Below are 25,190 nucleotides of genomic sequence, written 5' to 3'. Positions count from 1 at the left end.
CTCATGCCCATCAGATTGCTAACCCAGCACGCATCCACTTCTCCTCCTTCATGACCTAACGTAGAAGAGACTTAGGCGGTATATTATACATGGAGTATGGGCTAGGGGGACATACTTGTGGCCGCCACGTAGCTACCACGTAGATGGAGTACACATGCTTGGGGGCACACGTCCCGATCCTAGGTCTGCCTAGTTATAAGCATGTGTTCTAGGAAAGTGACTTAACTTCACTGGCCTGCTTTTCCTATCTGCACACTGGGGCCAGCAAGATCAACCTTACAAGGTTTTGAGAGGATTGAAAACCTTATGAGCAGAACATTTCCTGGCTCATGGGAGCAACTGAGCTGTGAGCATCTCCTCTACTGCCCACCCCCACCATGCACTCCTTTCTAGGTCACCTAATAGGGACACGCAGCCAGCTTGGACAACTGAGTTCTCATTCACAGGAGGAGCTCCCTCTTCCTGGAAGGGACTTTGCAATGGGTCGCCCCCCATCTTCCCTCACCCAGTCATCTCTGATCCCATAGTTCAGCACACAAAACCTATTCTCCCAGGGTCTTGCAAGAATCACTTCCTGGCTATACCTGCCACGTGTTAATAAAACCACTTCCCTCCCCTCTCAGTTCCTACCCCACACTCCCTTCTCCTGTGCTCTGCCCACTTGCTGGCCTGTCAACCATGTATGGTATCATTCCCACTTCTCTCCTGGTTGCCCCGGAGGCCCAGGATACAGGGATGCGATCTTCAGGGGGAGGCTGGATACACACTAATAAAAACATGTGTGACTACTTTTGTGCCCTAATCCATCTGAAAGCACCAATTACTAAATAAAGTAAAAATCAAATTCTGAAAAAGAGAACTATCTGTAGCTTCAAACAGTACAACCCTATTATTTGACTATTATAAAGCTGGAGAACCATTAATATTTTAAAATTAAAAAGTTTTCAAATGTACAAAACTAGAGCCCCCAGCTGTGGATGAGAAGGATAAGGTCGGGGTGTGAGAACAGGCATAACATCAGGGCTATGGACTGAATCGGGTCCCCCCCAATTCATAGGTTGATGCCCCATCCCCAGTGTGATGGTATTTGGAGATGGAAACTTTGGGAATTAGGTTTGGATAAGGTCATAAAGGTGGGGTCATGATAAGACTGGGCCCCTTAAGAAGAGACACCAGAGAGTTCTCTGTATCTACCATATGAAGACAGAGAGACCAATCTATCTGCAATCCGGAGAGCAAGCCCTCACCAGAAACTGAATCTTCTGGCACCTTGACCTGGGATTCTCAGCCTCCAGAACGGTAAGACCTAACGGTCTGCTGGTTAATCACCCAGTCAACGGTTATATTGTTAAGCAGCCTGGATATGACATTCAGGAACAACGTTGACCTCAGCTAAAACTATGATAAGCCCTCCTCAGTGTTCTGAAACCTCGATGACAATTCTTCTTTTTTTTTTAATAATTTAATTTTTTAGTAAACATATAATGTATTATTAGCTCCAGGGGTACAGGTCTGTGAATCGCCAGGTTTATACACTTCACAGCACTCACCATAGCACATACCTTCCCCAAAGTCCATAACCCAACCACCCTCTCCTGCCCCACTCCCCCTGGAAACCCTCAATTTGGTTTTTTGAGATTAAGAGTCTCTTATGGTTTGTCCCCCTCCCGATCCCATCTTGTTTCATTGATTCTTTTCCTACCCCCGAAACCCCCCACGTTGCATCTCCACTTCCTCATATCAGGGAGATCATATGACAGTTGTCCTTCTCAGATTGACTTATTTCGCTAAGCATTATACCCTCTAATTCCATCCACGTCATCACAAATGGCAAGATTTCATTTCTTTTGATGGCTGCATAGTATTCCATTGTGTATATGCCACATCTTCTTTATCCATTCATCTGTTGACTCCATGACAATTCTAATGCATCACTAGTAGGTCTAGACTAAATTAATCCTACATTAATGTCAATGCCATGAAGGAGCCACAGTAAGAACTTCCAGAATCTAGCCCCCAAATAACACAGTCGGCAGAGCTGAGGGAGCTTACAGCAGGTGTTCCTGGCTGTCCCCCGGCTTTTTCTCTGCAGTTACCCCCACATGCACATTTCCGGCTCACGCCAACATCCAGTGGGTTTACAATAGACAGTAGAGTGCATTCCTCATAACTTCTGATACCTCAGATTTCAGAGGTCATTTGAAGGACAGAGGCAAACATTTGTTAAAATATTTAATAAGTATTATTTGACTCTGAAGCTCAACCTCTTGTTTCACCAGGTCCCACATTTTTATACCATGTACCCAAGTGCCCCGTTTCCAAACTCTTCCCAGTTTGTCCCAAAGCAAAGGCATCACGAAGCATTGAGCTATTTTGTTCAGCTTTCCTCCCTCCCTGTTGGTATCCCACGGCCACCAATTACACCCAGTGGCTGCCCACTCACAGTGGTCATTTTGGTCAACTTATCTGTTCTGTTGCATGTCCGGAAGTTGGCACTAATGACCCTGAAGACAGCAGCTTATGAAATGATTGGTCTGCTCCTCTCCCTTGATCCACACACTCCTTAGAAGGCCTACTGAGTCACTTCAAATGTTTCTCCCATCTGTCCCTCCTCCTTGGACCACTGCCACCCTTCTAGATCAATCCCAATTGATCTCTGGCCTGACCTGTGCCATTGGCATCCTATCTCATCTGCCGACCTCTTCTCATCAACCCTAAACACCCCTCCCACCGTGGCTGCATCCATCCCACAAGGAAGCAAGGTCAGCAGACAGGTGGGAGGAAGGGGCAGAGTGCTGGTGGTAAAAGCTAGCCATCCTTGAGGGCCAGTTAGCAAGGAGCTTTGAAACCCCTGAGCAGGAGGAGTACATTAAGGCACTTGAGAGGCCCTTAGAAGTGGCGAAATGTAAATATTCCCAGAGCTCTTGAGCTGGTCTTGTGCTGCAGGACTTTTTCCATGATCAGCCGGAGTCTAACCCAGGACCACCACCTCCCGGTTCCACATCCACACAGTATTCACCGGATTTTTCTATCATTGTCTGTCACCTAAACTACAGGAGTTCCCGAAGGTTGGTGCAGCCTGGCCTTCATTCCCCAGGTTCCTGGCAGCCAGCCTGGGGCTGGGCCGTGCTTGGCACTTGAAGAATGAACCAACACAGACAAGCACACACTGAAGGAAAACCATACTAATAAGCAAGGGGTAAGTTAGCCCATAGAAAGTCTTCGCGGAAGGTAAATTTGGCATCAGGTCTCAAAAGACTACAAGTTTGCCACATGGAGAACAGAGTACATTCTGGGCAAAGAGAAAAAGTAATCAGGGGTCTGTTTCCTGACCCCAAGAGAGGGTCCTTGGATCTAAACAGACTGACTGCCACTTCCAAAAACGGGGGGCGGGGGCGTGGTGGGCAGAAAGGCAGCATGAACTGCCCTCGGCAGAGTCACGGCCTGACGGACTACCTTCATTCCAAAGAGAAAACCAGATTCTTCAACTGAGCAGGGGCAGGGACCTAAGCTTCCTGACACACAAAGTGATAGGACTCCAGGACTCCAAGCTTGAATGTCCTCTGTCTGTCAACTATGGATTTCCAAGGCCCATCTGTGAAAAACCACGATGGGCTTACGGAGTCCCACAAGGAAAATTCAACCAAATAAATCAGCTTTGTCTAATGCTGTTTTCACCTGAAGCGAAAACTTGCCCCAAGTTCCCAGACCGCTAACCCTGGGGCTGGATAAATGAGCCCCTCCCATAATGAGGCCCACAGGGGCCTGTCTGCATCCTTCCCCCACCCCCGCCCTGGGGCTCTCGGGATATCTTCAGGGCAGGAGCCCCAGGAGCCCAGGTGGCTGCTCCTGGGAGAGCATCTCTGTGGCTGTGAAGACTTCCCACAGAGGCGCCATCGGTGATGTCTGCAACACCCCAGCTCCTGCCATTCCCGCTACAGCGTGTGTGCCCGCTGCCCGCTCAGCCTCGCCTGGGATGGGCCTCGCTCTCGGTCACCAGGCTCATCCCCACACCTGCCCACCGGGGCCGCCTGCAGACTGGCGCGCCTGTTGCGACTCAGCGCTAAGCAGACAGATGTAAGTGCTCTTCTGAAGAGGAAATGAAAAGGAGCTTATTGCCCATGGGCTGGCTTTAATTTTGTGGTTTAACAGCTCTGTTCAGCATCTTTTAAGGTGGTGCTCAGTCTTCTTCCCCTTGAGTTCTGTGGAAGAATTACAGACTCCCAAGGGTGGAGGATGTTAGCCAGGTCAGAGCACCATCCTACCGCCTTATGACAGACATCATCAGCGAGCTCAGAGGTCACCCTAGCCCAGAGGTTCTCAGGAGAAACCCTACTTGGTATTTGGAACAGGCCAAGTCTTCCTCCGGTGGGACCGTCACATGGACAGCAGGACACGAAGTGTTATTAGTTGTTGGCAGCACCCGTGTCCATCATTAGAACACTCAGGAGCTATGGCTCAGGGGTCATATGCCACCCCACGGACTAGTTTCTGCCCAGATGCCTCACAGAAGATCAGTGTCTTTAGCCACATATTTTGGTGTCAAATGATTTTCTCTCCTCAGAGATTTCTTCCGTTGCAGCCTTACTCTTAGCATTTTTAGTGTAAATGATTAACAGCTGGTAGCCAATGTCTTTAAAGTAAATTTTTATAAACTTGAAGGAGGTCTCCATGCCTACTAACTTTCATCGTTGATGTGATTTACTTTATGTAAAGAGTCTTTCTGAATATGCATAAGCAAATCAGAATATAATTTAAGTACCCTACAGGAACTTACTGTCTAACGGGACAAAAAATGTGAAATATTACATAAATTGGACTGAGCCCCATCCTTCAACATAATGATGTATCTTTAGTCTAACTCTGTTTTTCATATTCAGGGTCTGCTTTTATCTTTAGATGAGAGGCATGAATTTGCTGTGTCTTCTGTTCTGTGCCAACTGTTTACCTCTGCAGAGAAGGTGTATGCCTACTAAGTTGTAGCAGTTATAAATTTGCCTTTCAGTTGAGGAAGGCAAAGCTGAAACAGAGTTTACTATGTAATGTGAGCCAGGGCTGCAAATCGTCAGTGGTCTTCCATCATGTAGAAGCCAGTGGGCAGAGGACAGTGGTCGGTGAAGACCTGCCTTTTCCTCCTTGAAAACAAGATGACCCTTTCTGAGTTGGCTTTGCTTCTACCTCCTAAAGGATCAGCAAGGGTCTGAGTCAATCTTGGAAAGGGGGGAAAAAAAAGTCTCCAGTCAATCCTTAAGTCGTTTTCAATTCTCTAGTTTATCCATAACCCAGAGCTGGTGAGACAGGCAGACGTGGAAGGTGTGAAATTTCACATTTGTGCACGGACAGTGTGGTCCCAGCGGGGAGAGGATCATCGACGTACACTGAGAACATCACAGCACAAGAGGGGTTGGTGTACCGACTGCCTGCGCCAGCCCTTGGGGAATAGGGAAAGATGTAAATAAGAGGAGAAAAGGAGAAAGGGCATTCCAGATGTCAAAGGAGAGAAGTAGGGTGAAGTGGGAATGTGTATAGTTATGCTGTGGGAATATGACCTAAAAATAAATAAGGAATCTGGGATGCATAGGAAATGGTGATAGATGGCCACAGAGAAAAAGCATTTTAAATAAACCCAGAGATAAACTTTAATGCACTGGGAAATGTATCCCCAGGTTTGCAGCTGAGAACCAAGTTCAATCAATTTGCTTCAACAGCCTTGCTGAAATTATGTACCTTCTGTCCTTCCACATTTCAGATTTAGTGGCTACTCTATGGAGAAAGAGAACCATACTCTCATCATGGAGTTTATTTTCCAGGGGTTTTCCAGCTTCCACGAGCACCGGCTCACCCTTTTTGCCGTGTTCTTGGTGCTGTATGCCTTCACCCTGGCAGGCAACGTCATCATCGTGACCATCATCCGAACTGACCGTCACCTCCACACACCCATGTACTTCTTCCTGAGCATGCTGTCTACTTCAGAGACTGTGTACACCTTGGTCATTCTCCCAAGGATGCTCTCCAGTCTTGTGGGGATGAACCAGTCCATCTCACGGGCAGGCTGTGCCACACAGATGTTCTTTTTTGTAACCTTTGGCATCACTAACTGCTTCCTGCTCACAGCCATGGGCTATGACCGCTATGTGGCCATCTGCAACCCCCTGAGATACTCAGTTATTATGAACAAGAGAGAGTGTTTCCAGCTGGTGGGGGGTGCCTGCAGCATTGGGCTGGTTGTAGCCACGACACAAGTGACATCTGTGTTCCGGTTACCCTTCTGTGCCACAAAGGTCGCCCACTTCTTCTGCGACATCCGACCAGTGATGAAGCTCTCCTGCATTGACACTACCATCAATGAGATCCTGACTGTGATCATCAGTGTCCTGGTGCTCGTTGTACCCATGGGGCTGGTCTTCATCTCCTACGTCCTCATCATCTCCAGCATCCTCAAGATCGCCTCAGCCGAGGGCCGGAAGAAGGCCTTCGCCACCTGCGCCTCCCACCTCACAGTGGTCATTGTCCACTATGGCTGTGCCTCCATTGCCTACCTCAAGCCCAAGTCTGAGAACACCAGAGATCAAGATCAGCTGATCTCTGTGACCTACACGGTCATCACCCCCCTGCTGAACCCTGTGGTGTACACCCTGAGGAACAAGGAGGTCAAGGATGCTCTGCTCCGGGCCATGGGCAGGAATCCTTCCTGACAAGATGGGAAACATTCTCCTGAGGCTCTTAGCATCTACTCTCAGCAGGATTAGGAGTAGAGCCATGTGCCCTGGACTCCCAGACACCTGCCCCACAAGAAAGCAGGACAGAAGCAGCATCCAACTGTGAGTCAGAAAACTTTAAAGCCCTTGGACAAAATATTATCCCTGGTTTTGTGGGTAAATAGGCAAAGTAGGACAGGAATTGCCTGAAGAAAGTTCAGGAAATAGTGTGGACCCAGGACTTTTCATTGACCTTTTGGTTTCTTATGAAGGCAACAGAAAGGAAAAGCAGAACCCATGGTAAGCTTATTCCCTACAATTCCTTCTCACTTAAGAACAAGAGGATTTCTCAAACTGGGCCCTGTTAGAAGCTGTTCATACATCATATGTCAAGTAAAAGTGACCATGTGGATAGGGAGAGGGGCCTATGAATGGGACAGCAGAAGAAAATATATTTCTTCCGTTGGCTGCTTCAATTTATCTTGGTTTCTTGCAAAACTGCTTATTAAAGATGGTGATTGACTATATAGACAGTTTACTTAGAGAGTCTCACAATTCCAGATCTTGTCACTCTTAAGGGCACATTCAAAGATCCTCCTGGGTTGGTTCTGCTGTTGGTAATTCAGACACCATGTAATGGGTAATAGCAAAGAAGGAGCCATGTCCTGCATTCTGGAGAAGACTGATGGAAAAAACCCACTTGCCTGACTTCAAGAAGCTCAAACTCCAGTGGCAGAGATAAACATTTAAAAGTATAGTTCCAATTTGGGGGGGAGTAGGTTGTATGATACAAAAGATGGCTAGAGGAGTGGAAGAGGGGAGGAGGGGAAAGAGAACATGTGTTGGAGATGTTGGGAAAGTCTTAGGGATGGGGACCTGCCATGTGAACTGACTTTAGAACCTCTGTAGGAGAGTGCCTGGTGAGCCGTGTGTTGGAGGAAAGGAACCCCAGAGAGAAGGAAGAACGTATTCACAAGTATGAAAGAGGAATGTTTAGGAGGTGAAAAAATAGCATCCTGACACCAAGGGACCATGGGGGAACGTGGAGGGAGATAGGACCAGAGGTGGAGGCTAGGGTCAGATTCTGAGGGCTTTATTCACCAAACTATAAGAAATTAGCTTTAACTTTCAAAAACAATGGAAATCACCCAAGATGCAGGAAAACTAGGCTTCAGTATAGGAGGCATCTGCGTGAATCATTGCCATCTTTCATGTCCTTACCCAGCTCCACTGAGACGTGTTCGGAGTTTTAAGGATCTCTAGACTCTAAGCCAAGAAAATTAGGGGAAACGGGATGTGAGTAGAGTATTTGGAGGTAATACACAGAAATAACTATGTATGTGTGATGAAGCTGAATCCTGCCATCAGAGTACGGAGCAGAGCTGATCAAGGAGTCTTGTACGGATTTAGAGTTTGAGGCTCCAGTGAGTACCCAGGGATGGAAAACAAGGACCTGCTGTTGAGTCAATGAGTGGGCTGGATCTCAGACACAGGTCACCGTGGCCCCAGGACACACCTTCCACTAGAACTCAAGGGCTGATTCATCACTCAGAAAAGCCTTTCAAAGACCAGACAGAAACCCATACAGCACATGTATCTGCTCTCCAGACCACAGCAGAACTACCATACCTCTCTTACGATCAAGAGAAGCAATGACAAAAATCAAACTCTGCATATGGGCCTCTAGAATCTACAGTGGCTCTGAGTAATTAGGAGAAGTCATTAACTGGCAAAGGAAGAAAGAGAATGATTAAAAGCAACCCCATGCAGGTGAAGGGCTTGCGAGTCATTCAACCACCACTCATGGAGTCATTTTTCTATGCCACATATTGTGCTAGACATGGGACATATCAACAGAGGCCCTGCACCTGCCCCGAAGGAGGGAGCTCCCAGTGTTGCAGGGCAGATGGGCTTCTGCGGAACTCACCATGCAACGTGACAGAGAAACGAACAAAGTGTGCTTCATATTTAATGACAAACATCAAGGCCTTGGGATATTTTTTTCTGATCTACATAAAGTTCTATCTCCTCGGGCAGAGGCAAGAGCCCTGCATGCAGCAGTTCAGTGAAATAAATGTGTGTTCCCTGGGCACTAGGCTTTTGTTGTGTGTGGGTGTGGCTGTCTCTAGGGGCCAAGGGCTGTGCAGCTCTGGCTCAGCATCACTCAGATCACCTGATGACCATGGACTTCTGGCACGAGGGCCACCAAGGTTTTTCGGAAACCTTGTCTAAAAGGAACAGCTTCACAATGAGACATCATGGAGTTCAAAGTTTCAACAGCCCTTCTGACCTATGGAGGAACCAGCCACACAACTTTCTCTGATCTGCTCAACGGTCCCAGCACTCACAGAACATTTGGCTGTGTTTGCCACCCTTCTAGCTCCCTGGGATTATTGGTAACTGTTCACTATGGCAAACACCATTCCATAGGAGCTGTCTTACCATCACTTTTCCCAATCATTATTCTCACTGGGTTCTTAGAACAACCCTAGGCAGGAGGCAGGGAAGAGGATCTCTGCTGTACAAATAAGGCTAACTTTGAAAAGGGGGTGAAAACAGAACTTGAGTTTGTACCAGCCAACAGACATTTTCTGTTTACCCACAGTGTAACATCACCCAAGGGCAATTCACAGTACAGCTAGGGTTGTGCTAAAGAATTCCCTAGAGCCTCAGAATTCCCAAAGAAAATGAGACCTTGTCACTAGAGCTTTTTCCAGGGAACAATTTACATCCTGTTGTAAGGGCCACTGGGGCCTCACCCTAGCCAATCAATGGGCACCCCAGAGGAAGTGTGTCTCTGGCAGAAGTTCAAGCTGTAACATCTTTTTCATGAGAAACCAGCTAAGACTTTAGACAACTTGGGCATCCACTTTCTCCAAAATAAAAACAAATCAGAAAAGTATTTAAAGCTCCAGAAGCAAGACTGGCCCTCAGTTAAGAGGATTAGGTCTGGTGCTAAGCACTGAGCGTAGATTAGTGAATCCTGCTGAATTTCTGACCTCTAGACAGATTTATATGTATATGTAAAAGGCAAACCTATAGAGACTGTGCACAAGTCAGTGGTTGTCAGAGGTCTGAGAAGGAGGGAAGGTTGCAGAGAGGAAGCACAGGCAATTTTTTTAGGGCACTGAAACTCTTCTGCATGACACTATGGTGGTGGATACGACACTATGCATTTGGCAAAACTCGTAGAATTCTGCAGTAGAGTGAACCTTAATGTATGCAAATGAAAGAAGAATCATTTTAGGAGATTGAGATCCCAGAATAGAATTCAGGCTGAAGCAGAAGAATGTAACTGTATTACAAACACACAAAACAAGCCCACTGAATGGGGTAGGGGCTGACCTCGAGAACTCTGAAAATGAGCAAAGTCTATGAAAACTAAAAGCAAAAGGAACTCCACAAAAGCACCATCTTCTAATTTTTTAAAGTTGTTACCCACAGGGGCCCAGGTTAACAATCCTTCCAGTGCTATAAAGGTATACTGGAACTGAACCATATGAAAATGGATAGCAGATGGTGGAAACCAGGTTTTCCATGGTTTGTGTGGGACGTTACAGACAAGCAAGAGGAGAAGACTAGAAATGATCTCTGTGGTAATGGATTACAGAGACACAGATCTTGGTTTCTAATACCGCTCTCCAATAAAAGAAGCTTGGAATCTTGGACAAAGAGCTATCCTGAACTAGGGCAAGAAGTAGGGCAAGATGAGCCTGCAGCATCCTCTAGAGCCTGAAAACACAAATGTGATCCAACAACTCAGCAGTTTGGGGCTGCCAATGGGACACAATCGCCAATGCTAGAGCAATGTGAGCAAATGAGTAGTACCAGATTACACACCAAAAGATAAAATATATCTGAGTCCATACTGATGTGCTAGAAATACATGGTGGAGAGTAGACAAGTCTTTTGGGAAGAACTCCAAATAATGTCTGTACTCTACTCTCAAGGAGGTGGAGCATAACTGTATTAAGAGTAACTTGCAATGCACATAAGTGACATCCTTCCAAAGGGTACAGTGAGAAGGAGGGATATAAAAAGTAACTTATTTCAGAAACCTGCAAAACCACCTTATCCAGGCAATCGGAATTAAGATCAACAGAAGTCTTCTCTGTGGGCTTCCTCCCCCAAACTATAATCCCTGGTACTTTTTTCTCTGAAGTCTACTTTACCTGTTATTAATAGAGCCAGTCCTACTTTCTTCTGATGTCTACACTATGCTTATTTTTTTTTTCTACCAGCCTATATCACATTAAAGTTAGTTTCTTGTGGAAAGTATATAGTTGGGTCATGTTATTAAATCCACCACACCAATCTGTTTTAAGGGGACCTATTTAGACCACTTGATATAATTATTGACATGTCAGGGTGCAAAGACACTTTATTTTGTTTTCCTTTTCATGCCTGTCTATGGGTTATCTGAACATACCTTAAGATTACATTTTGGTTTTTCCATAGTTTGTTTTTTTGTTTTTGTTGTTGTTGTTGTTGTTATTGTTGTTTTGGTTTTTAAGATTTTTAGGAAGAGCACAAGAAAGTGAGCAAGCATAAGGGGAAGGGCAAAGGGAGGAGAGTAGAGTATCTCAAGGAGACTCAGTGTGGAGCTCAGACCCCAACATGGGGCTCCATCTCATGACCTGAGCCAAAATCGAGTGGGACGCCCAACTGACAGAGCCACCCAGGCACCCCTTTTCATGGCATTTTGAGTGGGTCTCTTCATTTAGCTTTTCTAGTGACTGCTTATTTGGCTCATTAACAAGGAATGGGGTGCTAGGTCATAGGATAAGTGTGTGTTTAACTTTATAAGAAACTGTCAAACTGGAGGCGCCTGGGTGGCTCTGTGGGTTAAACCCTCTGCCTTCGGCTCAGGTCACGATCCCAGTGTCCTGGGATGGAGTCCCACGCTGGGATCTCTGCTCAGTGGGGAGCTTGCTTCCCCACCCCTCTCTGCCTGACTCTCTGTCTACTTGTAATCTCTGTCAAATAAATAAATAAAATCTTAAAAAAAAAAAAAGAAAAGAAAAGAAAGGGAACCATCAGACTTTTCCAGAATGCCTGTAACGATGTACTTTCCCAATATGAAAATCCCTGTGACTTTGTGTCCTTGTAAGCAGCTGATATTGTCAGTTTTTAGTTTAACCATTCCAATAGGCATACAGTTACACTAGTGTTTTGACTTTATATTTATCTAATGGTTAACAAGGTTGAACAGCATTTCATGTGTTTATCATCCTTATATCTTTTTGGTGATAGGTCTGATCAAATATTGTGTCATTTTTTAACTGGATTGTTTTTCTGCTCTTAAATGTTCAGAGTTCTTTATATACTCTGGATATAAGATCGATTGTTAAATAAGTTATCTTCAAATATCTCATTCTAGTCTTTTGCTTGTCTTAGTTCACAAAGATTTTTAAATTCTGAAGTTCAATTTATTGATTTTGTCCTTTTTTTAAAGATTTTATTTATTTATTTGACAAAGAGACAGACAGTGAGAGAGGGAACATAAGCAGGGGAGTAGGAGAGGGAGAAGCAGGCTTCCTGCCAAGCAGGGAGCTCAATGCAGGACTCGAACCCAGGATCCTGGGATAATGATCTGAGCCGAAGGCAGACCTTTAACAACTGAGCGGGGAGCTTGCTTCCCCTTCAGTTCTGTCTTTAATGTTTTTGTATCATATCTGAAAAACTTCTGTCTAACTCCAGTTCATGAAGATTTTCTCCTGAAAGTTTCATAGTCTTAGGTTTTACACAGACAGATCTAGAATACATTTGAGTTTTATGTAAGATAGGAGGTTTAGGTCAAGATTCATTTTGTTTTACATATGGATAGCCAATTATTACAATTTCCTCTTTTGAAAAGATTATCCTTTCTGCACTGAATAGCTTTGACATCTTTGTCAAAAATCTACATATTTGTGTACTATTGACTATTCCCGTTCAGGAACCTGACACGCTTAAGATCTAACCCCCTATACACACAAGTGCATACATCTGTGTATTCAACTTCTGTGTATTGCTTCCTTGTGTCATTTGGTTCAAATATGTCTAGGGATTTTGGCAACAGGCCCTAGGCTGACTTCCACTGTGTCCTTGCGGCCTCAAGAGTGGAGAAACTTTCCCAAACTGCATCGCTCCCTATTACCTGACAACAGAGACAGACTTGCTTATGCGTAACATGGCCCCCGAAACCAGCCGTCTCACAGCCCCTCTTCCAGGCCTCACACTAGGAAACAGAAAACGCGCCTCTCCAGCCTCCTCCTCCACCCTCCACCCGTATGAATCACAAAAGTCCTATCACAAAGTATTTTATGTGAAGGATTCTTGTAGGCCTGACCCTGACATGTCTGAATCCCAGTGGCAACTTAACTAAGCCTGAAACAGAGACCCTGACACCACATTCAGACTATTCTTTCCATGTTTTCATAATGTCGTCAATAATGAGATGACTGGAACCTGAACGAAAATGATGAGAGCATGAATGGAGGGAAAAGTGTTACATATTACATGAGTATCACAAAGAATAAATCGGGCTCTGGTCCCAGATTCAATATGGAGCTTGAAGAAGAGGACAGAATGCAAAATCACTCTTCTCATTCTCAGTAGAAACAGCATGAGGTGATTCATAAAAATATGTGATATGGGTGAGTTCAGTTGTAAACACGACGGATTTGAGGTGCTTGTGAAGACTTTAAGTGGAAATGATCAGCGGAAGTTTGGAAATGTAGGTGAGAACCTCTGAGAATAGAGAGTGGGGGTACACCCATAGAAGGTGAGGAGTCAAGCTGTGGGAATAAAGGCTTTCCCTGAGGGAGAGGTCACCCAGAGAGAAACAGAAGGCTGGGGACTGAGACTTGAAATTCACGAGCAGCATTCTAGTGGCTGATCGCAGACCAGGCGGCAGAAGGGGTCCACGTCAACTAGAAGAGGTCTCATCGAGAAGGAGCAAAGAGCCTCCCTCCACGGCAGGCATTACACTAATTTCGGTTTTAACGTAGGCAGTTTTTCGTTTCCTGTTGGTATTGTTTTGTGTGTTTGCACTGCTGCTGATGCTCCGTTGCCTCACAATCTACCTCCCTTTGCCTGGCTTTCTCCTCCTCAAGAAGACTGAAAGAACCTTCTGGGGCCTGTGGCCTGGGAAAGCCAGAAGACAAACTCTGCACAGATACCAGTAATGGGGTATCTTGTAATAATCATTCCCAGTGTTACCTTTTCAGGAAAGATCATCCCTACTTTCAGCATATTGCTACTAAAGCTCTTGTGATTCTTTGCATCAACACACAGCTGTTCCTTTTAAAACAATACAATAGGTTCCGTATATATTCAAGAATCCCACAGATCACAACACAAGGTTTCCAGAGTATTTCGTTTCTGAATTCTAAAGTAATGTATGCCCATTCTGGAAAAAACAAAATACATAACATAGGGGTGATTTTAGAAGCCCAACTGGACATTCTAGTAAAGCACATTTCTTTTTTTTACATTACTGAGATGATTTTATACAGAGAGTCACACTTTGCTTTTTTCACTTAATATAGTAAAAGATTTTCTCCATATTGTTGCAGACTCTTCATAAAGATAATACTTTAAAGCTTCATCATAAACTATCATATAGATGTTCACTCTTTTCTTCAGTCATTAGTTTTTAGCATTTGGACTGCCACCTCATTTTCTTCAGTACAAAAAAAAAAAAAACCTAGGAAAATGTCGCTTCTATTTTTTAAAATAATCCATTTTGGCTCATCCTCACATGAAACAGATTTAATATGAATACCAGTTTCCGTAAAATGCAAAAATATGGTGTTCATGGATGCCCTGACGTGCAGGTCCTCTCTGCATGTGAAATCCCCACAGTGCACACAAATGGGCCGGGGTTACGAATGTGAACCTCGAGTTAATCCTTCTCCTTCAAAGTGCATTAACCTCAAATCTCTCTTCTAATAACTATTTCCTTTCCCTTAAAAAAAAAAATCATTCTAATTACTTTTAGTCATTTTGTGCCTTAACATTCCCCGGGCTTTGGATACGTACAGGTATTCCAATAAGGAGAAAGAGCGTCTCTCTTTCTTATAATCAAGTATTCAGATTGATATGCCTGTTGCTGCAAGCTGCTATCTGAAGGCATGTCTGCTCTTTTCTCCTGGGACTGGATTCTCAGGAACTGTGCATAACGGGACTTGGGTACGTGGCAGATAGTTATGATCAAGGACTAAAAATTTGTTGACAGTTTATGAAAATTTTTCCAACCAAGTAATTTAAAATACATAACATGGGTAGGGCATAGTTTCAAAACAGAGCTATAGAGGGTTTTCTCTAGAAACAACTGTTCCTGGGTCTCTCTTATACCGGCTTAGCATTCGCTCTTACCGCCTCCTCCGTCAGCCTCTCGGACCTCCCAAAGTTATAGTGCAGATCTGCGGTTTAGCTCTTTCATGGAATCACTGAGCTAGAAGAGACATGGAAATGATCTAGTACCTACCTCATCTTATAAATGAGGTAGGAGAGTCTGAAAAATTTTAAGGGACCTGTCCAACAACACGAAGCTAGCCAGTCCATGGCTGATTTGAAATGAGTGTATTTTCGAATGCTATCCTGCATCATAAAGATGGGTAATTGAAAGTTAGCTGGAAATAATCTGCCCAAGGAAGGTAAATCACTCAGTGGGAAAATGCAGGATGAATCTGGGCTTTAATTTTAAATTTTGTTCAAAGTACAAATGCAAAAGAGGAATGGGACAGTAAGAGTTGGAACGAAGTCTAACTCATGATTCATTTGTCCTGCTCCAGCCATATGATGGGTTGGAAGATGGGATCTTGAATCCTGACTTATTACTTTAATTACTGTGAATATGTTAATGATCCTCCCTTCCCAGCAATGTTCTCATGCTGCGTACTTGCAAGGGTTACGGGTTAAGGCATTTTTGTCAGGCCATAGAAAATCTATACATATTTTCTCTTACCCAGGATATAACTTCTAATATATTTTCAGAATCACTGTGATTCTTTAAGTAATTCTTCCCCAAACAAATGACACCTTCCCCAAGGTGACTTCTTCTCCATTATTGTTTACATAAATATATGGAACTTTAAAATGGCAGCTTGTCTTACTAAAAAAAAAAAATAAAATAATAATAATAATAATAAAGAGAAACACAAAAAGGAAAAATCTTAAGTTTTGTTTTTGGGGGCATAAAACTACACAAGCCAGCACATGTTTAAAGGCAAGCTACCGGGGCGCCTGGGTGGCTCAGTGGGTTAAGCCGCTGCCTTCGGCTCAGGTCATGATCTCAGGGTCCTGGGATGGAGCCCCGCATCGGGCTCTCTGCTCAGCAGGGAGCCTGCTTCCTCCTCTCTCTCTGCCTGCCTCTCTGCCTACTTGTGATCTCTCTCTGTCAAATAAATAAATTAAATCTTTAAAAAAAAAAAAAAAAGGCAAGCTACCTCTAGGTCTGCCAGTGTGATTAAGTACCAAGTACCCTGTTTTGTGCAAACTAGTTCACCATTAAATATCTATAGAAAGAAAGAAATATGAAAGGAGGAAAAAAGGAAGGAGAGGAGAAAGGAGAGAATATTTGATCTATAGACAAAGATGGGGAAATAACCAGTATAATTGAAAGCTAACCATGTGTTGGACATTTGACTTATAATCTTATTTTGTCCTAACAAATAGAAATTTTATCTGTACTTAGCTGTTGAAGGAAATGAAGCTCAAAGTTATATACAGTTAAGGGACTGTGGAGAGTGATTCAAACTGTTACCTCTACACAATGTTCCCTGTCTTCATGACCATATTTTGCTTGGATTCCTCAAACAGCTTCCTAAGACATCTCCTCAAGGCCCATACCATCTAATGGTCACCACTCAGCAACTGGAACCTTGAAACAATGTAGATCAGACCCATCAGCATCCCGATTCAGTTATTTTGGAGGCTTCCCTCTGGAGTTAGGATTAAGGGCCAACGTCTTCTCCAGGTATGCAAAGACCTACCTGACCATTCCCTGTATCTCCAACGACTGACCTGACCATTCCCTGTATCTCCAACGACTGACCTGACCATTCCCTGTATCTCCAATGACTGACCTGACCATTCCCTGTATCTCCAATGACTGGCTCTTACCCCACTTCACCCCCCTCCTGCCACACCTCTTCCTTCTGTTCCGAGAAGACAAAGCATGAACCCAGCTTTGGGTCTGTCACCTTGCTATGCCCCCTATGCTCCTTCCCCTAGATCAGAGAATGGCAAATCATGGCCTGTGGGCCAAATTCAACTCCTCTACCTCTGCCTGTTTAATAAAGTTTTATTGGCACACCCCACACCCATACTCTTACCTACTGCTGCACTTAGACTATAATGGCAGAGTTGAAGAGTTAAGACAGACTACACAGGTTGTGAAGACTAAAACACTTACTATCTGATCTTTTTCGGGAAAATAACATGCCAAATCCCTGCCCTCTACTATGGCCTACTTGGTTCTATCTGGTCACTCAGGTGAGGTTTCTGTCTCAAATGTCACTTCCAAAGAATGGCCTTTCCTGATGGCCCACTCAGTGTAAGGCAGCTCCTTGCCACAGACCCTGTCATTGTATTTTGTCCTTACAACACTCCTTTTACTCATGTATTCCTTGTTTCTTAACTAGCTCCTCTCTTTAGAATACACATTCCAGCACAACTGTGACATTCCAAGTCTTGCTTACAACATTTGCTAGTTATCAGCATAGAAGTCTCTGATGAATATTTGTGGTGAATGAACAAATGAGGGAACTCTTGGTTTTGATTATTTCAGAACTCAATATTTTCCACTATCATATATTTTCTGAGAAGAAAAGCATGGTCTGGCCATAGGAAAGAACAATGTATAATTAAGCATGGATTGCTCAGTTCCGCAGATCTATTTCAGACTCAGTAGAGACAGACATCACACCGCCCTCAGGAAAACCATCAAGTCTACGAAATGCAGAGTACACTCTAACTTAATTGGCAGTGCCATACCATGGACCTATCTGCAATAACCAGGCAAAAACATCTGGAAGGTTTCCATGGGGAGAGAAGCTTGTTCCGTGAGAGTCCTAGAAAACACTTCAAAGTAAGCAGTTTGTCTTTTGAGCTCAGCAACTTTTTCTCCTTACAGCACCTCCTCCCTTCCAGTGATGCAAGCTCCGTCCTCCTGCTGATTAATCCTCGTGCATCCAAGACCCAGTTCCAAGCCCATAAGCAAGACAGCCACCGTGCTCCCAACATTCTTTTCAATTTTTCTTACTTGGAGGCCCATTCAAGACTTTCTTCCGCTACTCAAAGTTGATAGTAATACACTGATCAGGTAAATAAGGAGCTGGGAGTAAGTCAGCTCATGTGCTGACCTTCCTGAGTAGGCCTGTTATCCTAGAAAGCCATTGTCTCACTTTCATTTAGAAGATCAATAGGACAAGGTGTTTCAAGGCTTTAGTAAGCCAACTTCCTAACTTTACCTCCAGGGTGTCTCTGAATGTGTATCAAACAATTCTGCTTGGAATCCAAATGGCTCTAACTGGGACATCTGCAATCAGTGTACAAATCTGTTAAGTGAGGGTACAGGATTGCCAATCTCCAAGCCCCTTAGTTCACTATGCTGCCCTATGCTTCTAGGACACCCATCAGAGAGTTTGGGGCAGTGAAGAAGCATGTGGAGCACTGACATGGAGTCACACCACTGGGAGTCCAGGGTTGCACGGTTTGTGAAAAACGCCTTCATTTCTCACAGCCTCGGTTGCCTGGGAAAATACGGCATAACGACACCCGCCCCTTGTGTGGTTATGAGAATCAGAACATGCCAACAGCATATCAAAGACCTGCTGCTGCCTTGTGCTAATAAATGGAAACTATTTTCATTATTATCGTTCTAGTAGGCTCTAGCTCGGCCAATTTATAAAGACCTTGATTATATGAAATTTTGATTACGATTATGAAATTTTTATCTTAGGAGGTGAGACACACTAGAATTTCTGAGAACTAGCAAAACCGAGGAGGGCTGACCATGAGCCAACAAGGACTAGGTCACAGACCAGAGTTCAGGGGGCTGACAGAACACAGCCCCCACAAGTGACCTATTTTTGACCTTAATCAAGAAGCCGGTTCTCAGAGAAAAAGTATTAATGACCCAAGGGAAAGTTTAAGTTAGAAAGAGGAGCCAGCCTTTGTCCCCGAACTGACAGACAACTCCTGATAATGTAACAACCGGTCTGGTCTGACCCGAACGAAGATTTACAAAGCCGGGCACAAGCCGCAGGAGGCTTTGCCGGCCCAGACGTGGCTACAGAAAGGCGATCGTACACTAAGGAGACTTGGGACTTGGTAAAGCTCCTTATTATATTTACCAAATTTCTTAACATTGAAAACCTTTACTTTTTAAACTTATCCAATTTATTCTGTGTAATGAAATGAAGAAAATCATATTCCCCAAAATTCCTCTTAGGGATACGTTGTATTTATTCAAAAGAAATTACTTTCTTTGGAGTATGAGGCCCTAAGGAAATGCTCGAGTAACACAATACAGCAATTAAATTGTTCCGCCTAATAAAAGGATGAGAAACTCTAACCAGGGAGAGTCCTGGGGAGGGAGAAAGGGCAGGAGGCAGGAAGATGGGGAGGAGTGGGTGCCAGGGCGGGAGGGAGAGAGAACCCCTACTGACTGGCAGAGAAGGGACTCAAGAAAAGATGAAAAAGGCCTAACAGGGAGCAGGAGCGGAGTGGGTGGGGGCAGGGGGAGGGGGTGTTCGTTTACTGTGAGTGTGCAATTCAAAGCCCTCCCTCCTGCTTCCCTAAGAGATCTGCAAGATTGTCATCTGGGCTGCTCCCTGTGCTTCTGGGCATTGTTTCGTGGGCTGGAAGCTGCACTGAGCTCTGTGTTCAAGGTTGTCCAGAGAGAACAAGACATTCCAGGGAATAACTCGGAGCACAGTGGGAATGGGGGAGAAAGAGCTCATATCCGAGGCAGACACAGTTCTGTTTCTTAGTAGCGTCTCGTAGCATTTTTAATGAGGTTTTTAAAAATTACCTCATCCACACTGTTGGGTGGAAAATTAAGACCAGAGAGACAGAACTTAAGTGTGGTAGGAAGGCCCTCCCTCAGGGTGGGGGACACACACACACACACACACACACTCAGAAGACCAAGTTCAGGAAATGAGTCTGCTGTCTGCCCCCTCCCAGCAGAACACCCCTGCAGGGCCCTGCCCAGCTCACTCTGAGGACGGTAGATGTTCTTCATCTGAGCCACTGCTGTCCAAAAGAAATATGTGAGCCACATACATAATTTTAATTTTTCTAATAGCCAAATTAAAAAGTGTAAAAATAAAGACTTAATAATGATATCTTTTATTTAATCTAATCTCCCTAAAATATTACCATGTCACCATATAGTCAGCACAGACATTATTAATGAGGTATTCTACATTTTTTGTGCTAAGTCTTTGGAATCTACTGTGTATTTTATACTCGCAACACAGCCCAATCTGGACTGGCGCTATTTCAGGTGCTCAGCCACACGTGGATGGAGGCCAGTGTCTGGGGCAGCATGGACTTCAGGAGCGAGTCCCACAGGGTTATAATCAGACAAGCAGAGAGATTTCCTAGCGAGATCCATGGACAAAATGACCTGTTAGTCCACGTGTAGAACATTAATCGTATGCCACTTGACTATGGGAAACTTATCCTTAAATTATGAATATGTGCTTTAAGCAAGCAGACTCAACAATTATAGAGAACTAACACATGAAGGTGCTGAAACAGGTACTTCTGGAGATGGAAATGGCAGACGTGTGCCCAACATCCTCTTCCTCCTCCTTCTACTCTGCCTTCGTGAGGGACAGGATAGAAAGCTACTGCATTTCCTAGACTTTGAAAGGATTTCTCAACGTGAATTATATTCAGCCGGTCAGATACACACGTGTGAGGTCTGGAGCCTGGATGTGAAGCCAGCATCGGCTGCCTGCCAGTTTCATGCTTCTGTCCTGCCCAGGGGCGGATCTTTCAGCAGAATGAGAGAGGTGTCGGTGGCCAGTCTCTCCCTGTGGACATGGAGGAGCAGGTTCTTGGACACCCATGCTGCTGGGCCCCATCTGAGCAGATACATGGGCCTGGAGAGGCTCTGGCAATAGTGACAGCACTTTGTACTTGTGTGGATGTGGATTTTCGAAAGTTGTGGATTCCCAGTGATGGCCACAATTCTATAGGTTCTGGAGTGATCAGTCCTGATTATCAACAAAACGGGAGCTTCCTTGAGGACTCCATTCTGCAGTGCGAATGCAGAATTATTCCTTAATGTTATGCTACATTCTACTCTTTTCTCCCAATGATTCCATGAAGTCACTCCCACAGACCACCACACCAACCCCTCATCTCAGGGGTATCATGCTGATTGGGTGGGGTGAGTTCAAGGCCGCTCATACATATGGCAAGGCCTGGTAAGACACATGGATTTCAGAGTGAGAAACTCTGAACACTGAGAAATTTGCCACTTTGGTTTAGCAGTCTGGTGGTCAGAGGTTTGCTAGAACATCCCCTCTAAAGTAAACAACAAGCTGCTGTATCTTTTAACCCTTACCACGAAGGAGGAAGCACTGACAGCTGCTATGCCCCTTCAGGTTCTGAAGGCAATACTTACCCAAGCTCAATGTTCTGGTCCTTCATATGACATGAGAAGCTTCCAACTCCATGCAAGTCTTAGACAAGGACAGAGCTCTGTGGCAGATCCAGGTTGGGCACGTCAGTCCTGTCGTAGGGGCCACAGACACTGGCAGACCTCACCATATTGTATGGGTCAGTGGTAGGAAAAAATGCGGTACACAGTTTACAGCGAATGCCAGGGGAAAGATCACCGCGCAGATCTTAGGTTCCAGAGCGAGGTCATACCATCTAGAACAGAGAATTACACATTTTTGGAAAAACCAGCTCCTGGCATGCTACTGAGCCCTAACAGAGAAAAAATGTTTGACAGTAAGATACCAAGTGACCGTGCCTCTAGAAATATCCTTCATATGTTGTCCCTTGTCCTGTTTGACCCTCAAAGTCAAAAAGGCAAGTAGGCCCAGTAATAATCCATTATAAGATCCATCTGGGATGGAGGACAAGCAGAACCACAAGGCACAAGCAAGCTGCAGAAGCATGTAGCCTAGATCCCAATGTCACCATGGTCACCTCAGTATCTGACTCCCATCACTCAACAGGGTGGTTCTGTGTGTGCTGGGAGGAAGGGGGGGAAGTTCTGTACAGCCAACCAAAAGAGGAAGAAAAATCTCAAGCTTGGTTTATGGATGGGTTGGCTCAATATGTGGGTGCAAGTCAAAAATATGTGGTGACTGCACCACAGACCATCGGTCTTGACCATCGGTCAAGAGTGGATCTCAAAGACCATGAAGAAGGAAAACTTTCCCAATCAGTGGACCCTTAAATGGTGTGCATGGTCACTGACTGTGCTAAAAGCAAAAGGTCACAACTTTAGAATATAGATGGCTTCATGAGCATAGCAAATAGCCTGACTGGCTGCTCAGGTACTTGAAAGAAAAAGGTTAGAGAGAAAAGTCTGGGGTAGAGCCACGTGGATAGATGCATGGAAGTGGGCATGAAGCATGAAGATCTCTGCATCACACATTTATTCCCACCAGGAAGCAACAGCCACTAAACCACCAAGTAGACAAAAAGATTCAACTGATTGACATTGGCCTAATTCTGTCAGCAGCTGCGGTAAGCCCTGGCTTGATGGGCACAGCCACACCTACCATGGAGGCTGATGCAGGAGTTACAAGGAGCCCAACCCCACGCACTTGCACTTACCAGGCCTTCTAGAACTACTGCCCACCTCGGATTATCCAACTGCCAGTAGTACAGACCCACAGTGAGCCCCCAGTATGGCACCTTCAAAGAGAAATCATCTCTCTAGTAATAACTAGATTATCGCCTAATACTAAGCTCCTTCTTTCTGGGAAGGGCCAGCAGTTATTCTCACAAGAACAGAAGCTCCTTTCAGTGAAAGGGTTTGCTTTTTCAGCCCCCAGAGCCTCAACCAGAACCACTACCAGAGGCAGGCACACAGTGCTTTTACAAGAACTAGACTCACAAGCTTGGAATCCTGTTCTCTTGAACATCCAACTACAGGACCTTCCTCGCAGTAAAGCAGGGGAAGAAACAGGCTCATGACCATGGCATCCCCTAATTGTATCACATACTATAGAATTCAGAAACAGTCTCGCTGAGAGAACATGGAAATGACCTGCCAAAGGTATAGCTTTGGGAAGCGCCAGATCAGAAATACTCCATAAGGCTGTGGTGCTTTCCTCCAGAATGCAGCATGGATGCAGGATCTGACTCCTATATGGTGCCATGTCCCCAGTAGGAAGAACAAAGATGCCCAAGAGCAAGGAGTGAAAGCAGGAGAAACCCTCCTTACTATCATTCCCAGAGACACCTTGAGAGAATGTGTGCTCCCCATCTGCTTTATTCTGAGCTGAGAAGGACTGGAAGGTCCTGGTCCTCGAGAAGGGCACATTCTGCAGAGATGTGGCAAGGGCACCAGGATGGAATGTATGTGGAACAAGGTGCCCCTTGGAACTCCCCTGCCTGACTGTGGTCACAAATGGACGAGGGTATGAACCCAAATTGGGAAGGATGTGATCAGCAGGAACTCTCCAGGACACTTCGGGTGTGGAGCTTCAGTGACACTGCAAGCCAACCACCGAGACCCAAGGGCCACTGCGATGACAAAGGCTGCCTTTTTCCTCACCCTCCACCCCATAAGGTTTCCCTTCAGAAGAGGCTCCACGGAAGCCTGGACGAGCTGACTGCTGAAAGTACGAGGAGAATGGATTGGCTCAGGGATAAAGGGAGGATGGGGGCAAGCATGGAGACACGCTGCTTGGATTCCCCTTTCTAGAAAGGATGTGTTACCCATGTGTAAAATCCACTTGGGCTTTTAAGTCAAGGTCACACACCTGGGGGTCCCCCAGACTAACAAGTAGCAAGACTGTAGCACAATAGCCTGGCCACTCCCACCAAGTGATCCCTTGGACTGATGGACACTTTGCCAAAAATACACTTGTGGTCTAATGAACACCCCTTCCTTGCTCTTGCTTTCCCCTCACTTTTCCACAGGTGTTTCCCTACCATAAACCTTTGCCCAGCTCAGGTTCTGTTTCCTGGACGACCCAGCTAAAACAAAGTGTTACTTTTTTCACGAGATTTACTTCTTGATACAGAGAAACCGAATAAAAAATATGTTAAACACAATTTCCAATGAAATAATATAGGGAAAAGGACTGTGAGTAATAGAGAGGTTGTTAATGGGCTGGGCCTTTCAGCAATCTCCGAAGACAATGCACGTGAGTAGAGACCTGAATAAAGCAGAGATGCGGGAAATGAACATGTAAAGATTGAGTCATTTTCCCCCACATTCACCAGCACTGAGCACTTTCCAATCAACCTTCACCCTATCTGCTGTGTTCTTACCTCATGACCAGGTAATCTACATCATTACAGAATCATTATATCATACAATCATTGTATTATTATACCAATCTTATCAAGACATTTTGACATGGATTCCTCCAAATCTCTTAACCCAAATCTATCTAAATTCTCCCTTTCTTTGCCTGTGACCCTCTCTCTGGGGAAGCGTATGTTCTCATGGCCAACACTAATCTCTCCATTTGTAACTGCAGACAAGCAATGTAGTGGTGTTCTCAACTGCCAAGAAAAAATTATGCATTTCTGCCTCCAGGGAACACTGCCATTTTCACAGACTACGAATCAGAAACTGCTGATGCTTCATAAAATAAGACTAATGAATCTCAGTGCCACATTGAAAAAGGACATGTTCAGTAAAGTGTTCGTTAATTCATCACTTAGTGAGCACCTGCTAATGGGTCTGGTTCTAGCGGTGATAATAGAAAAGATAGCCAGCACCCCAAATCTTCGACCAGCTGTCTCCTGCTATAGATTGTTAATAGGGCATTCTAAGAATTCTTAATAGAGCTCATTCTTATAGATTCCTAATAGGGTATATTTTGTATGGAATACACTCTAGGAAAATGCATACTTGTCCCCCAATAAAGCACAGTGCCCTATTTTTGCTGACTTAGGCCAGCTCACATGTGCTGCTCACCATACCCCACAGCCAGTCTAACTTGAAAAGTCTTAAAATGACCTCTTGGCTTTTTCTACCAAGTCTACTCCAGGAATTAGACCCAAAGATTTCAAAAGAATAGTAAAATGAGGGAAAGATAGAACTTACGAGTAGGAACCTAGCTTCCTAAGGCCCAGAGTACAGTGACCCAAGAAGTGTCCTCCAGGCTTCCCTCTGTGCCCATTCTAGCACTGGTGGCTTTTCCTGGATCAGAGATGCTCCAAAGCAGAAGTTACTGGTTACTCCAGCCCCAATTGCAGTAAGAGTAGCATCAATAATCCCAAGTGACAAGGCTCTTGACAGACAGATTTAACATCTTTGATCCACCTGGTGAAGAAGAGAAACCT

At 44.9% G+C, this 25,190-nt stretch overlaps 2 protein-coding genes across 2 annotated transcripts in view; one reads left to right on the top strand and one right to left on the bottom strand.

The window, feature by feature from the left end:
• Positions 1-25,190, bottom strand: part of LOC101686935 (olfactory receptor 10J3) — a 153,018-nt gene that overhangs the window by 90,215 nt on the left and 37,613 nt on the right.
• Positions 5,739-6,695, top strand: LOC101686647 (olfactory receptor 10J1). Its single transcript, XM_004775966.2, has one exon. The coding sequence runs from the start codon at positions 5,766-5,768 to the stop codon at positions 6,693-6,695; it is 930 nt and encodes a 309-aa protein (XP_004776023.1). The 5' UTR covers positions 5,739-5,765.

This window comes from Mustela putorius, unplaced genomic scaffold, assembly GCF_011764305.1.
Source record: "Mustela putorius furo isolate JIRA1106 unplaced genomic scaffold, ASM1176430v1.1 tig00000997_pilon_pilon_pilon, whole genome shotgun sequence".
In the NCBI taxonomy this organism is placed as follows: domain Eukaryota; kingdom Metazoa; phylum Chordata; class Mammalia; order Carnivora; family Mustelidae; genus Mustela; species Mustela putorius.
This window is presented reverse-complemented; position numbering and strand designations above follow the sequence as displayed.